This window comes from Pangasianodon hypophthalmus, chromosome 25 (genome assembly GCF_027358585.1).
Source record: "Pangasianodon hypophthalmus isolate fPanHyp1 chromosome 25, fPanHyp1.pri, whole genome shotgun sequence".
Classification (NCBI taxonomy): domain Eukaryota; kingdom Metazoa; phylum Chordata; class Actinopteri; order Siluriformes; family Pangasiidae; genus Pangasianodon; species Pangasianodon hypophthalmus.
This window is the reverse complement of record NC_069734.1, coordinates 2,446,966-2,462,897: the sequence shown is the minus strand read 5'-3', so window position 1 is coordinate 2,462,897 and position 15,932 is coordinate 2,446,966. Positions and strand designations below refer to the sequence as shown.

Sequence of the window (15,932 nt, the reverse complement as noted above, 5' to 3'; positions counted from 1 at the left end):
TTTAGTGTATTTTAACATCAAATTGCCAGAATCAGAATTGTTGGCACGCTGCATAATAATGAAAACAAAATGAATTGTATGGAATCACTGTATTAGTTTTAATTTTTAAAAATGAATTGTTATTTGGTGAAGCCTTCCCTGGAGAGACCAACAGCACTGAGGACCTTCCTGTAGTTTCCATGTGCAACACTTCAAGCTCTTTTATAGTCCCAGGTTTGCACAAGTCTTAACCTCTTGGCAGAAGCAACCAAGTTGAAATATCCTGCTAATGATCAGAATTCATGATGCTATAAATCTTCACAAGAGGCTCTGAACCACCAGCTATAATGATCAAGAATCCACTACCAGACTTTGCAGTTGATTTGGATTTGGGATCTTTTCCTTGAACACAGTGCTTATTTTTGGACAATGAAAAGATTTTGGTTTCATCTGACTACAACATACAGTGTTACAGATGCAGTAGTTTAAGTTGATATTTTTTTAAAAAATTGTTAGAAGAAAGGGAAGTGGTTTCTCCAAACATGGAAACATGGAAACATGGAAACAGTGGAAAATTTCAATAATTGTTCATAAAATATCTTTTTTTTTTTTTTTTGGTGGGGGGATGCAACCACAGAAGGAGTTGGAGCATAAATGTTGCAGTTTTAATGAAATAGAAATAAAAAATGGATTAGGATTTGGTTTTGATTAATATATTTGTGAGTCAACTATGATGTTTTATGTATGTTTTTATATAACTGAAGCAAAGACCAGAAAGTCGGATGTTTGGGCTGTACTGCATACTGTAAAGTGCACTTTGATGCTGTGTTACATGATTTATCAGACCCTTACACTGACCTGATGCTGTATAAATTGAGACTATGGACTATCGCTGCTGTTCTACTGTATGTGCGTGATTTTTTCTGGTTTCTGTACGACTGTGCTAGCCGCAGAGGTAACGCATCAGCGTGCATGTGATGGAGTGCAGGTCGCTTCACCTTCAGGTCCAGATGCAGGATGTACTGCTGATGGAGGTACTGCACTCCCTCGCAGATCTGCCGCATGAACACGATGGCGTCCAGCTCCGTCAGGTGGTAATGTTCGTTCACGATGCGTTCGAACAGCTCCCCGCCCTCCACGCTAATCAGAAAAAGCCAGCCAAGCAGAAAAATAAAAAATAATCTCAAAAATATTAAACATTTGCGTTCCTGTTTATATTGTTCACACTTTCTCTGACTGCTTAGTTTAGTTTTATAATAATAAACAGATTCGTAACTGACACAACACTCTGGTTATATAGAACAATTATCTATCTATCTATCTATCTATCTATCTATCTATCTATCTATCAGTAACGTGACAAGCTTCAGGTAACTATAAATGGATAAAAAGTATGCTGTGTTGCATACCTTTGTGGTACAAGAGGAATTAAACACTTCAGGGTGTGATGTTAGGAAAATAATCAATTTGGGGTCATTAGAGTGACTCTGCTTCAGCACCCTGTTGTTGATTATTTTCCTATAACAGCATGACACGGAGATCTGAGACGTCTGATCTCTGCCAGGTTGTGTGATTGGACGTCTGCGGTTAAATTGTTTAGATTGTTTTATCGAACAAAAAATTGTTTGTTTGACTGATTATAATTAAACACACCAAACCATAACCAGATCTGTCAGAGCTGTCTTGTCTGGTTAACAGTTACAGAAGTGAAAATGACAGTGTGCGTATGTGTGTGTGTGTGTGTGTGTGTGTGTGTGTGTGTGTGTGTGTGTGTGGGCACTTGCAGTTCTTGTCAGCGACAACAGAGGTGCTGAAAAACACGCTGAGTGAAAGGAAATTTGTCTTGCAAATGAATCTCTAATGGACGGAGTCAGATCAGGCCTCAAAGCCTTAATGAGCTGAGGCGTATAAAAGAAAAAAAAACAACAAATGTGCCGATGTGAACAACAGGTGCAGAAAGACAGGCGTGTTTATTTCTCCCCGCCGTGAAGAACACAACATAATACCCATCTTTTATGAAAGTGTTTACTTACTATTCCATTATAAGAGTGAGATTGGTCCTGGACTCGAATGCGTCATACAGCTGAATGAGGTTTACGTGATTTAGCTGGTTCATCATCCCGATCTCATTCTTCACCTCCTCCTGTTAGAAGAGATGAAAGGAGGGGAAAAAAATGAGAAAAACAAGCGGAAGTAAACATCATGACATCCTCAGTGCTCTGGACTTGACCTCTATTTCATACCTAAATCCTGATCCGAACATTGTGTTTTAAACTATGTGAGGGCAGACCTCATCCAAATTCAAATCCCCAGACACACGGACAAACAGAGATGATTTTAGATTTTGTGGTGAGTTTCCGGAAACGAGGTTTCCAGAAGCGAGGACGCTCCCAGAGAAGCGTTTAGAGACGTTCTGCACAGACAGAGGTTGACATCTGCGCATAATTGCCAGACTCTGTCTTTCTGGATTTCAGGTCACCTATTTTCTCAATTGCCCTGCAGAAATCCTTTCAGTTGTGTGTGTGTGTGTGTGTGTGTGTGTGTGTGTGTGTGTGTGGTTTCAGAGGAAAAGATGGGTCCCGTAATTGTATGTGTTGTCACTGTGAAAGTCTGCAGTGTGTGTAAAGGACTGGGTCATCTCTTCTAATCTTCTGCTCTCTTTGGCTCTCTAACATCAAGACAAGCAGGGCAGATTCATAACCAATTTGTGTGAGTGTGTGTGTGTGTGTGTGTGTGTGTGTGTGTGTGTGTGTGTGTGTGAGACTTTTCTACAGATGCTCAAGAAAAAATGTTATGTGTATGGCCATATGCTGGCATCCCAGCTTAGTGTTACTTACACCACTGCGCTGTTGAGATCTGGATTCTGAATGATCAGAAGGTGCTGATTAATTTTCTAATTTTCTATAACAGCAGCTCTGACAGCAGTGCAGCTGCAAATCCCATGTTTATATTAATGCGCTTGTTCTAATACATTATCGTTTCTATAGTAACACATCATTCACAGGTGGACACTCCACATAAACCGATTAAAAAACATGTGTAATCGTTGATATGATGAAATTTTCTGTAATGGGGCGTTTATTTAAATCCTTATTTATGGAAGGAGTCTCCAGTATCAGCGCTTTGTATGAGTCAGAGGTAAAGCTGTAACTTTAAGGACAGAGTAGTTTATGCTTTGAGGTTTTCTGGTAACATGACAAGCTGTGTTTTTATTTAATTTTGCCTTATTACTTTCAGTAGAAGAAAACGAGTGTTTATAGCTGCTGTTCTGTAAGTAAGAATAGGAACTTGTTTCCACCACATTAAATTTTAAAAGTATGATATGTTAGTCTTTATTAATTAAAAAGTGTAACTGCTGATAAAAATGGAGTGGTATAAGAGGAATAAAATAGTTTGGGACATGATGTTACATCCTGTTGTTGATTATTTTCCTATAACAGCGCAGTGTTTTATCCCCTGCTTAAAACAGGTATTAAAGAGGTGAAAATGGGAGGAAGTTTAATTTTAACACTGTAACACTAATTTTAACAAATCGAATAACTGAACCCTCGCATTCTATGGCATTTAATGTTGTCTTCTTCGCAAAATCTACTCCAGAAGTTACAGATACAGCGCTGTACTGAAACCCACAAGAATGGGATGTACAATGTTTGTGTCTCATATTATGAATTTTTCATGCTGTTCCATTATGAAGAACCCTACAGCTTTATGTTTTACAGCTTGAGTTTATATGGATTTGTATACTGCCGCGGGCTAGTACGACTTCTTAAGAGTCGTCATGAATCATAAATCTGGTCACTGGGACATAGCGAGGAACAGATTGGAGCAGAAGGAGAGAGAGAGAGAGAGAGAGAGAGAGAGAGAGAGAGAATAAAGGCAGGAGTAAGGCTGTAGTAAGACAGCCAGTGGACTTTCACATAAAAGCTGCCTTTGAAAGAGAGAGAGTGAAGATGTGAAGGTGGAGAGGGGGGTGTTGCTTTGGTTTGTGTTTTTTTTTTTTCACTCACCCTTTCTTTCATCCCCTTCACTTTTATAATCTTGGCAGCCAGAGTGAGACCTGAAGAGAGCTCAGCACACTTATGAACCTGGCCAAAACGCCCCCTGTAGAGACAGCGAGCAGAAAACACACAGCGCTTATTAGAAAACAGGTCATCATTCTGCATACACCGTCAATGCAGCATAACAAGAAGCTAGCTGCCAGCTGTGGTGATGCTGGTAATGCTTTACGGACGTAGCAAAGTATTTCAGCAGATTAAAAATACTGTAGAAGATCCGATCGACTTATGAACGATACCAACAGCGTGGATGGGGATGCCTCCAGTAATAACAAGTACTAATTTATACTCATCATATACCCTTAAAATGTACTTCCATATAAATCAAACAAACATTCAACCACTCGATCTTGAGATATCGCACTAACGAGAATCTCAGACAGACGCATTTACAAACCAAAGACCTAGCTGCAGTGGCATAAAAACATGAACCACCAGAGATCCTCTTTTGCAGCCAAGCACATGCATTTATATAAATAATGTATCTAAAGACAAGGTCACCAGGTAAGGGATGTTTTCACAGATTTTCATTAATTTTTTTATTTTAAAGAAAATTTTATTGAACTTTCTTTAACAGCAGCTCTGACAGTAGCGCAGCTACATATCACAGGTTTAGATTAATGCACTTGTTCTAATACATTATTGTTCCTATAGTAACAACTAATATGCCGAACGCTCCACATAAACCTCTAGACAGACCCTGTACCCATAGGCCCTGCCCACTAACATATGAAGGTGGAATTTAAATATAAATATGCTCTATCACTGCAATTTTATATAATGTTCTATTCAAAGCTTTTTACCCTCGTATACTGACCTGATAGCTGGAGCAAAACGTCAAAACTAACAGGTGTGTACATTCGAATATATTTTCACTGGGAAATTTTTTTAGCCAAAAGCTCACTCTGTGTTCCTTTCAGCATAAAGTAGAGTGTGAGTCAACAACAGCCCAAAATAAACTCTGTCCATGACAAGTCAGAAACAAGCCCAGCACTTATTTGTGCCCTATTGGGGGGGGATTAGTCTCTGTACTCTGTGTACGCCAGTTATTCAACTCCACGCTCCTATCTGCCCCTCCGCAAGCTATCAGCAGCCCCGACCTCTTCTCCACCCCCTGTCCCTCCCCGACGCCTACATATTTATCTCTGTAGGCCTTTATCTGCATTGCTATTGTCAGAGGACGCAAATGGGTGAATGCCAAGTTGACAGTGTATTGATAGCACAAAACTATAATTACCCACTGGTGAGGCCTTATCACACACTCGGAGGGTCTGAAAGGGAGGCAGGCTACTAATGTACAGCAGCTTTAGAGAAATAAACAGATTATATAGGATGTGCAAAGGATTACAGTAGCTCTAAATGCAACAAATTTGCACATTCATGTCAGTCTATAGGACTGAGATACAGTGCAGCTTGTAAGTATGGAGCTGTGACACTGTTTAAGTTGTCTGTATCCTGTAATGCACTGAATGTGAAATAAAACACCGACTGTAAGGTTAAAGTGCAGAATAGTGATGTTCTGATACTGATACTGATACTGGTATCAGGTGTACAGTACTGTGAAAAGTCTTAGGCACACGCAAAGAAATGCTGTAGAGCAAAGATGCCTTCAAAAATAATGAAATTAAATGTTTCTACATAAAAAAAAAATACTATAAAGAGCTATAAACAGTTCTTCTGGAGACTTTGACTGTCGACTCGCTTCTTATTTCTGCAGCGAAACCCAGCAGCCTTCATTATGTTTTTATCTGAAAAGTGTCTCTTATGGAATCTGCTGCTTTCTTTACTGACATACAAACATTCTTCTGTAACATTTCATTTTGTGCTGGAAAACTAATGTTTGGAAATCTAACATGTTTTTGTACTGAATCAATAATGTAGAAGTCAGAAAATAAACATCTATAACAAAATTTGTACTAAAAAAATAGGGTGCCAAGACTTTTGCACAGTTCTGTAGGTCAGATATTGTGCTCCAGTGTGGTCTGTAAAAATATCAAGAGGAGGAACTACAGCATCTTCCAACAATAGATGTAACGTGATAAAAAACCATCTCTATGGTGTTTAAAAAGTATGTGTAATAGAGAGCACGAGGACGGCTGACCCGTTAAAAAGTGTGCCGTTAATTGCACACACACAAAGTTTTTCACACGTGAGTGTGCAGAGACGCCGAGCACTGAGGCACACCTACACTTTGCTCATGAGTCGAGGTGCAATTCACAACACATACAGTAGCACTTGTTTTTAACGTTCACGCTCACTGATACTGTTCTTCACATTCAGGGCGGCCATCTTCACTCTCTCTATTATAAACACTGTTTAAACATCATAACAACTTACATATAAAACTCAGCATAAGGTGTTGATTGCTACCAGCACACTGCAGCGACCTACACAAACAGAGCTAAATAAAAATTTTCATGATGCCCCTGTTTGATTAACATTAAGTATTTACTCATTCTGAAAGTATCAATATGGATGAATACCAAAAAAACATGTAGTCAGTTTGGAAAAAAATGTATTGATGCAACCCTTAGTGCAGAATATCAAGTGAACTCCATCAACTACACCAAAAAATATGTTGAAGAATGAACACCAAAAAGTTATTCACCTAAAAATATGTTGAAGAAAGAAGAGAAATGATTTATAATCACACTGTTTGGTGTCACTCAGAAGATGATGGGTTCTCTTTTTGAGAAAACTCTCCAGGTTTCTTCCTCTTGTCATCTCAGGCAGGTTTTCCTTGCCATCATCATCTCTGGCCTGCTCATTAGTGATAAGTTTAAAATTTTAGTGTAAATTTTATACCTGGATTTGTGTAAAGGTGCTTTGTGTCAATGTCCAGTGTTGAAAGTGCTATATAAGTACAAGTGTAATGTAATTGAATTGAAACTCATTGCAACTGAACTCATGAAGTCAACTACATACAGTAGCTCCCTTCCCATGATGCACTGCCTGTAATACATTTTTTGGTTTCTACATGCTTCAGGGACTTTTTGAAATCCAGCTGAGTGCAGTTCAGGTTCAGGAATTTATTCAAAAAACCAAGAACTTTGGAGTTTTGTTCCTGAATAAGTCTGTGGCAGTGTGCCTTGGGTCACTGCTCTTTTTTCCAAGTTTCCATTGAATAAGTTTCATCCTGCAGTTACATCACTGATGAATACGAGTGAGTCAGTTCACGTAGCAGCTGGACAAACCCACATTTCGCAGATTAGTTTCCTTGCTTTGAATCACGTTCCCTCATTCCATGACCCTGGAACAAGTTAATCCTCCACTCATCTGCTTATAAAAGATTGATGCAGAACCCAGCAGGCTAGTTAATATAACCTTCTGTAACCTGGTCTTTCAGGGCCGCATGCTGACCTTTCCACTGTAATAGCACATATTAAAATATTAAAATATTGTAGGACTAGTATAAAAACTCCACGATAATCCTTGCTTAATCATGGAAAGTTTATCATTCACATAAACGTTAGCTACAGTTTGTCATTTATACAGTTTACAGAAAAAACACAGAGACTGAATATCTGAATTTAGTTCGTAATTTCCTTTAACATTAGGATCTGAAAACTGATGTCAGAATTAAGGTACTGATAATTTTCCTACCTGTAAAAATCACACTCATAATTACCAGTTAGGAACTCTACAGAAATAAATAAATAAATAAATAAATAAATAAATACCACCCCAAAGTTGATTATTGTCCAATAACAGCATGTCCTAAAGTGTTTTATTCCTCTTATACCACAGCAATTTGCCAACGATTACAATGTTTTTTTATTTATTAAACAATGACACATCATACTTTTTTCTCATTTCTAGTTTCTCGTTACATTTTATGGAATTGCCTACAATACAAGTTAGTTCCTCACTTATGCTATAGCAGCTGTAAACAGTTGTTCCCTCTCCAGCCTCTTTTTCCTCTCTCTCAAAGTTGATAAGACAAAAAAATACAGCTTGCCATGTTACCGAGAAACGGTAAAGTGTAAACTCCTCCGTCCTGAAGATGTCTGAAAGTTACAGTTTTCCCTCTGACTGTTACAAAGCACTGACACTGGAGACTCCTTCCATAAAAGTAAAATAAACATTTAACTCCTTAAAGAAGTTAACTTCACCATATCAGTGATTTTTTTTTTTTATTTGTCTATGTGGAGTGTCAGCCGTACAAGTCCCTGTGATTGAGCTGTTACTATAGAAACGATATTAGAGAATTAATCAACACCTTCCGACCAACCAGAATCCAGATTTCAACAGCATGGTGCACTTTATTTGTGCTACAAGAGCGCATGGTATGATGTATGTAGCTGATGTTAACACGCTACAAAAACTGTTCCATGCCACCATAACTATTTGTAAAGATCCATACAAAAAATAAATATAAAACAAATACTTTAAACAATATTCTAAGTGTATGCATTTGATGGGTTTTTGAAGATAAGAATGTTAAACCAGACATCCTTATCTGATGGTAAGTGTCTTTGTCTGTGTCTTCCTGTAGGAGTTCTACCTAAAAACTCTTTTGAATAGAGAAATAATCTCTGCATGGTTCTACACAGAACCTTTAAGGGTTCCCCTGTAGAGTCAGAAACATACACACTGCAGTAGACATATTCATGCTGTAGTCAGGAGGAGAGATGCTGAAACACACTCACCCTCCGAGCAACCCGTTGGGTTCCACTGTGTAATAGGAGCCGATGGGAACCTGCTTGGCGCTGACGATGCGGTGCTCGAACGGAGCAGGTCGAGGGGGGCAATCATCTGGAAAAAAAAAAAAGAAGAGAAGTGGAATAGCTGTGAAATAGCTGACTATGACTTGGCAAGGTGTGAAAGGTGACAGGTGACGTCAGGGACTCGGTTTACAGCGACTAATGGAACAGAACAGTTTTCACATTAGCATCAGGAGCTTTGACAGAACCCTGCTGTTGTTACGGTTACAATCACAAGCGATATCTCAGATTCCAGCTAATGACCTATCGAATGCTTGGAAGGTGCAGCTGCTAACAAAGTGTGCCAATTTATCTGATTCATCTCTGTCACAGATTTAAGTTTGAACACATCACATGGCATTTTAATTTAAAACATCCAAATGATAAACTTTCCTCTTTGTAAAGATGCAGGTCCTGGAGAGTATAAAGTGATTTCCACCACAGCGCTGTTGAACGCATTATTCTGATTGCTGGTGATTAATTTTCTATAAGAGCACATGTGACAGTAGAGCAGCTGCACCACTCCACAATGTTTATATTAATGTGCTCATTCTGATACACTTTCATTTCTGTAGAAACCCAGGACATTTTAGAAATCTTCTTCAAGAACTTTTTTACAAGAATCTTTTACAGGAAATCGGAAACCTTTTTCAGAAACCATTTTAGGAACGTATGTTCTACTTCGAACTTTTGTTTGTTTTTTTTAGAAATGTAGGACCTTTTAAGAACTTATGGTCTTCTTCTGGAAACCAGAAACATTTACAGGAACTCAGAAACCATTTTTAGAGCCCTAGGACATTTTTAGGAAAGTATGTTCTTCGTTGTGAACTCAGAAACATTTTCAGTAACCTTTTCTCCAACCCATGAACTTTGTGTATGTTCTTTTTCATGAACCCATGAACTTTAGCTACATTTCCACTGGAGGAACCTGAGCCAAGTCTGACACCAGACTGTGGTGAGGTAGGAAGCAAGTCCACAACTCCCCAATGCTAATTGACTAGACGCTAAACTGTGCAAAATGCTAAACTGGTGGCTATAAGCGTCCTTTTCTTTTTAACAACATTAGTTAAAAAGCACAAAGTTAAAAAGAGGCAAATTCAGACATCAAACATGTCTCGTGTGATTGACTACATTTGTGTTAAAGGTGCAATAGTCAATTTTTTTGTTTGTTTCTTGCTAATACTAATAATGTGGAAATTATTTAGAACAAGATAAAAAATAATGCTTTGAGCCATGACCACAGCACAAGTGTATTACATGGCTGAGAAAACCCAAATAGAAAACTGTGTTATGGTCTGGAGTGCTTGTTTGTGTTTAGATGGACTTCCTGTCAGTCATTTTATAGACAACTCCCCTTCTAAGATTATACTAAGATTAGCGTGCAATACATAGTATATAACTACTGTACTTAATTACCGTTACCACACTGGACTTAATACTCAACATCTGTCATTCCGTTGCACTTCAATTAACTTCACACCTGATCTAAACTATCATCTTCACTGGTACAGTTCTACATCATTATTTGTATGTTTACCTATTCATTTTTAATGTATTGATTTACTTTTTTCATTTTTGTGTATATATATATATATATATATATATATATATATATATATATATATATATATATATATATATACTGTATAGGTATATATTTATTTTTCTTTCTTTCTTTCTTTCTTTCTTTCTTGAGAGCAATTGTAACATGGCAAAGCAATTTCCCCCTGGGATTAATAAAGTTCTTTGAATCTTGAATCTTGAATCTTTACTCTGCCGCCATCTTAGAAATCAGCAAGCTCCCAGCGCAGCCTGATAATTCGCTCTGTGATTTGAAAAATACTTAACTGCAATAAAAGCAGCAAAACCACAGCAGAATAAACACTGGCAGTGCTTCTCCAAGATGGAGTCATTTATTTCAGGTGAAGGATGCAGAATTCTCTACACTTTTCCTTGACAGGAATAAATAGCTAGCAATGCTACCATGCTAATATTAGAGCTTAGAGCTCATATTACAAGCTTATTATAAAAAAAAAAAGGAAAGGAACATCCTTATGAATCAGTATAAGAAAGATTTTGCTTATTTATAGTGTTAAAACTCGGGTTTGCTAATGCTAACTCTAGTTGAACCACTGTAGGTTATGGGGGCGGAGCTTTTTGTACATGGGTGGGAATGGGGGATGTGGTCAAGGAGTAAAAACAACTCATTCAAATCTTAATCAACTCTAACTATTTGAGCGCTAGAGACCTAATCCTACCAAATTTTGACAAATAATTCCTGATGCACCTTTAGGTGGAAATCTGTGTTCATTTCTGGCTGAATTATTTCCAAAACATTTTTTTTTTTACGCACCAATGATAGGAAACTGTAAATCCAGGCCTTCAGATTTCGAATTATCCTCGGTCTGTGGTGCAGAACTTGCCGCTTCGACGTGTTTTGAAGGCTCGGATTTGTTCTGGGGTGTTTTAGGCTTTTCCAGAACCACATCTGCAGTCTCGGTGTTAGTTTTCCGGGTGAGTGGTTGGGGTTTTGGATCGCACTCAGCTTCTCTCAGCTGTGGAGTTTCCAGAGCAGCTGTCTCCTTCTGTTCCAAGTTTTCTGTGATTGGCAGATTCGGCTCTGTGGCGTGACATGGCTCGGCTTTAGGGACTTCTCTAGTTTTTTGCTCACGTGCTCTCTTCTGCTTGGGCTCCTCTTTTTTAATTAAAGAGTCCACAGTCAGCGGGACAGCGGCTGCAGAAACGTCCGTCCGCCCAGGGGCACTGTGGGTTTCTGGGGTTTTACTAGAAATACAATAATCCAAATAATTAGTTTAATAATCTTTCAACACGGTTCTTATCTCACTTATACACATTAAAGCTTGGTCTAAAGAACTCCATGCAAATTGGCAGAAAGCAGCAGGACATGACCACTGGAGTGAATTAGAACTGCCAATTAGCAGGAGATAAACTGTCAGGAACTCTGAGTTTGCTCTGCTCAGATGAAATGAGCTGTGGTATTCCTTTCACTCGGAATATTTTAGCGTAATTAGCGATAGCTACATGCAGCAGCCCTCAGCCTCGCTCCTTTCCTCATGAACTACACCTTAGGTTTGCATCTCATTAAACAGTGGGCTAGTTGAGAGAAAACAAGCATATTAACACACAAAGGCTGGATGTTGAAGATGTAAAAAAACCTTTTAAACAAGTGTTAATTTCTCTACGAAAACACATTTACACTGCAGGAACGTTTTCAGGAACAAAGGAACTTTTTTATGGAGGTTTTATAGAATAAAGTTCAGAAAAAAAAAGACATTTTTATATAGCTTTTTTTTGTTATTGGTTTCCAAAAAACATTCCTGTGAAAGGTGACAGAAAAGGTTCCTGTGATGGAAAAGCAGTAAAAGTTAGTGAGTTTCTGAAAATGAAACGGAAACATGCGTAGAAGCAGCGTGACATAGCGAGCAAAGTGAAATGTTTCTGCGACACTTTTGCTTTACACAGTTCCTGGAATGAGATGAGAAAGCAGAACAGGAAATCTGCAAAGACTTCTTTTTCAGGAGAGTTCAGGAAACTCTTTAGTTCCTAAAAAACCTCCTGAAAATCAAGTCAATGGCCTTTAACCCCTCATTCAGGAACTTCTAATTCATCCGACCCCAGGCTATGTTTGCCTGAATGTCCTTAAATCACATACATCATAACAATGAGACACCTTTACAAAGGACAAAAAGGGACACAGAGAATTGCATCACTGCAATTTCATAGAAATTTTACAACGATTTAGGGGCTTTTAAAGTTCCTTTGTGTTGTGAACCAGCGGCGGCTTGAGCAATCTCCCCAGTCATCAGAAAGCACACGGAAAGTGCACAGGAACATGATGTAAAGGTCTCCTCGCTCCTCACAAAAACACATCCATCCTCGAGCGTGAGTGACAGAAGCCTTTGTTGTTCACGTATCATCTGCACGTTTCAAGTTTCAGTAATACATCAAATAAAGGCATGCAATCAGTCTGAGTGTGATGTGCCTCTCCAAACACTCCAAACAATGCAACAATACATCACTGTGGATGTGTGAGTTCGTGTGTGTACGTGTGAGTATACGTGCATGTTCTCTCCTCTGAGATGATGCTTGCTTAGATTTTATTTTTATTTCTGTGTTCTGCTGCAGTGGAATTACAATAAGCCTCTCAAATGCAGTATACAGTATGACCACAATAAATTTCTACTGATTTTCCATTGATGTGGTCAGTGTGTGTGTGTCTGTGTGTGTGTGTGTGTGTGTGTGTGTGAAGACAGCAGCTGCTATGTTATTACAACGTACTTTCATTATAAACAGCATGTATTAGTGTGTGTGAGAGAGAGAAAACTAACATCTGAGAGCTGACTCGCTTTTAAAATCATTTGCTCTGTCAAACTCATGACAACCTGGTGGCTTCGTTATGAGTAAGGGACAAATGACAGGAGCACAATGCTGACTCCTTCATTAGCGTGTTTTTGGCACCAGTCTGAAAGCCGGAGGAAGACTAGAGGAAGACATCATGCAGATACGGGTCGTGAGCTTCAGCTAATGTTCACATCAAACATCAGAACGGGGAAAAAATCTCAGTGATCTCAGTGATCTCAGTGATCTCAGTGCCAGCTTGAGGATTTCAGAAACTGCTGGTCTCCTGAGCTTTTCACACATAATCATCTCTAGAATTTACTTTCACAGAATGTTGCGCAAACAAAAAAACATCTGGCAGTTCTGCGGGCAGAAACACCTTGTTGATGAGAGAGGTCAGAGGAGAACACTCAGATTGGTTCAAAGTGACAGGAAGGCCACAGTAACTCAATAACCACTCTTTACAACCGCGGTGAGCAGAAAAGCATCGCAGAAGGCACAACATGTAGAAACAGCAGTAAACACTTCTCTCAGCCAAGAACAGGAATCTGAGGCTACAGTGGACACAGACTCACCCAAACTGAAGATCAGAAAAAGAACAAACGATGCTTTTCCAATCTTCAACAGTCCGGTTTCTGTGACAAGATCTAATTCTAAAAATATATAAATCTGACCTTGCGTAATGAGTAAGGTGCTACTCTCACTCTCACTGATTTAGTAACTACACTATTGTTCTTTATCCCATGTTACCGACCTCTGCTTACTACAAACGTAAAACCAAAGCCCACTTTTATCCCGCTAATTCTTTGAGAAGAACAGAGCATGCTGTGATGTAACACCGCAGAAAGTTCCATTAATGAGTGTTTAAAGGTAAAACCTTTAACGTCTTAGACATTTCTAAATCCCATCTGGGAGAAAATGCCATGAACTCGGTTCAGTCATTCCTGACTGAACACATGAAGGAAGCGATTAGCAGCTGATGAGCTAAAGCGAGTGTGTCAGAGCAGACGAGGTAGAACCTAGATCCCTGCAGCACTGGGGTTTAGGAGAATCAGTTCCGCTAGACTGAATCGTTTAGATTTTACAGGCTCACCTCTCGAGCTGAGAAGCTTCTGTCACGGAGACGGTCTCTGCAGGCAAGACTTTATGATCTTCACTCACTTCGGGCACTTCAGACTCATTGGGGCTCTCAGGAGCGAAGGCCTGGACTCGGCCAGGCTCTCTGCTCTTCAGGGTCACCTCCTTCGGCCTGCGCTGGGATTTAGGAACTGGAACCTCCTCTGTTAGAGCTGGAGCGGAACCAAGAGCCGGAGACTTGACTTTATGCTCAAGATGCTTGTGTGGGACTGTAGAAGGAAAAGTGAATCAGTGGCAGAGTTACAAATTTAAAGCAATGTCATTGTAAAATTGATTTTAAATAAATAAATAAATCTAATTTTAACGTCGGTTATGAGCAAAAGAAGCAATATGAATGCAAATCCATTTTCAAATGTACTTTACATGAACAGATGTTACTGTACACATCAACTCTGTTACTGTACACATCAACTCTGTTACTGTTCACATTAACACTTTTACTGTACAAGTCAATATTGTTACTGTACACGTCAATCCTGTCACTGTTCACATACACCCTTTTACTGTACACTTCAACCCTGTTACTGTACACTAACAATACTGACGTGTACAGCAACAGGATTGATGTGTACAGTAAGTGGGTTTATGTGTATAATAACAATATTGATGCATACACGTCAAACCTTTTACTGCTTTTATTACATGTTTATTTTAATTAGTGTTTGGAAAAAAGAAAAACTTTCTTGCGGACACTGAAGATTGCTTGATTACCCTATTAGAAATAAATGTTATATATCATATATTAAAATTACTTTTAGCTCATAAAAATGTACTTTATTACAGGAAATACATTACAATTTAGAAATCTAGAGGTTTAAATTAAAGATTGCTGCAGGCTCTGATTCAAGATAATAACCCACGTACATTTTATACTAAATTCAATAAGCACTGTTCGTGTTGCTGCCATACTGATTCCTAAAATAATGATAAATGTGGAGCTGTCACAGTCTCTAGAATTAGCTCTGCTGATAAGGACGTGCTGCTGATTCACTCATTTTTGACTTTTATAAGACTGTTAGTGTGAGCATGATGTGAGCAGCAATAAATCACACTTGAAAAATCTTTAGCATCTGGCAGATCTTTTTAGCAACTGAGCTTAAAGCACCTTTACATGCTGAGGTTAAGTTTTCTTCTCCCCGTGTCAGTGGTATCCAGTTTCCCCTACTGTAGGTGTCACATGTCACATGACAAATTCCAACCTTTCAGAGGACCTGCATTGCATGCAAAGCTTCCCGTTGTATTTTTTTCTATCGCCCACCTCTAGCATTATCACTGGGCAACTCAGCACACATGGAGAGCAGTGTTAAAGGCTCTGTTCTGCTCAGTACCTGACTGATGATCATGTAGGACACTGCATTGTAGAAGCTCTGGCACTGAATTCTCATTATAAAATACAAAGAAAGTGTTATGGCAATGAAACTTTAATCCATTTGTCAGTAATAGTCCTAAACATAGGGATCCAGAATTAAATGCCTTAGATGGTTTCTTTACATTTTACGCTCTTATTAAATAACTTCTAATATTGTGGCCCACAGTGGTGTACTGCGGATTGTATACCTAAACTACAGAACTTTAGGAATTTGTGGGAATATACTGCACAGTGCTCCTTTAAGACAAAATGAAGATGATAAAGCCAAATTAAAAGGTGTTTTTATAGCAACTAGATTTTAAGGGCCGTATTCAGAGTTAGCAAACTTTG

At 38.7% G+C, this 15,932-nt stretch overlaps 1 protein-coding gene across 2 annotated transcripts in view; it reads right to left on the bottom strand.

Moving 5' to 3' along the window:
• The window catches only part of mylk3 (myosin light chain kinase 3), a 36,731-nt gene that overhangs the window by 11,002 nt on the left and 9,797 nt on the right, over positions 1-15,932 (bottom strand). For both annotated transcript variants that reach the window (XM_026937382.3, XM_026937380.3), the window contains exons 3-8: positions 14,190-14,442; positions 11,091-11,521; positions 8,684-8,789; positions 3,987-4,080; positions 2,013-2,122; positions 978-1,119 (exon numbers count right to left, since the gene is read on the bottom strand). In XM_026937382.3, coding sequence (XP_026793183.1) covers positions 978-1,119; positions 2,013-2,122; positions 3,987-4,080; positions 8,684-8,789; positions 11,091-11,521; positions 14,190-14,442 — 1,136 coding nt within the window. The remainder of the gene's footprint in view (positions 1-977; positions 1,120-2,012; positions 2,123-3,986; positions 4,081-8,683; positions 8,790-11,090; positions 11,522-14,189; positions 14,443-15,932) is intronic.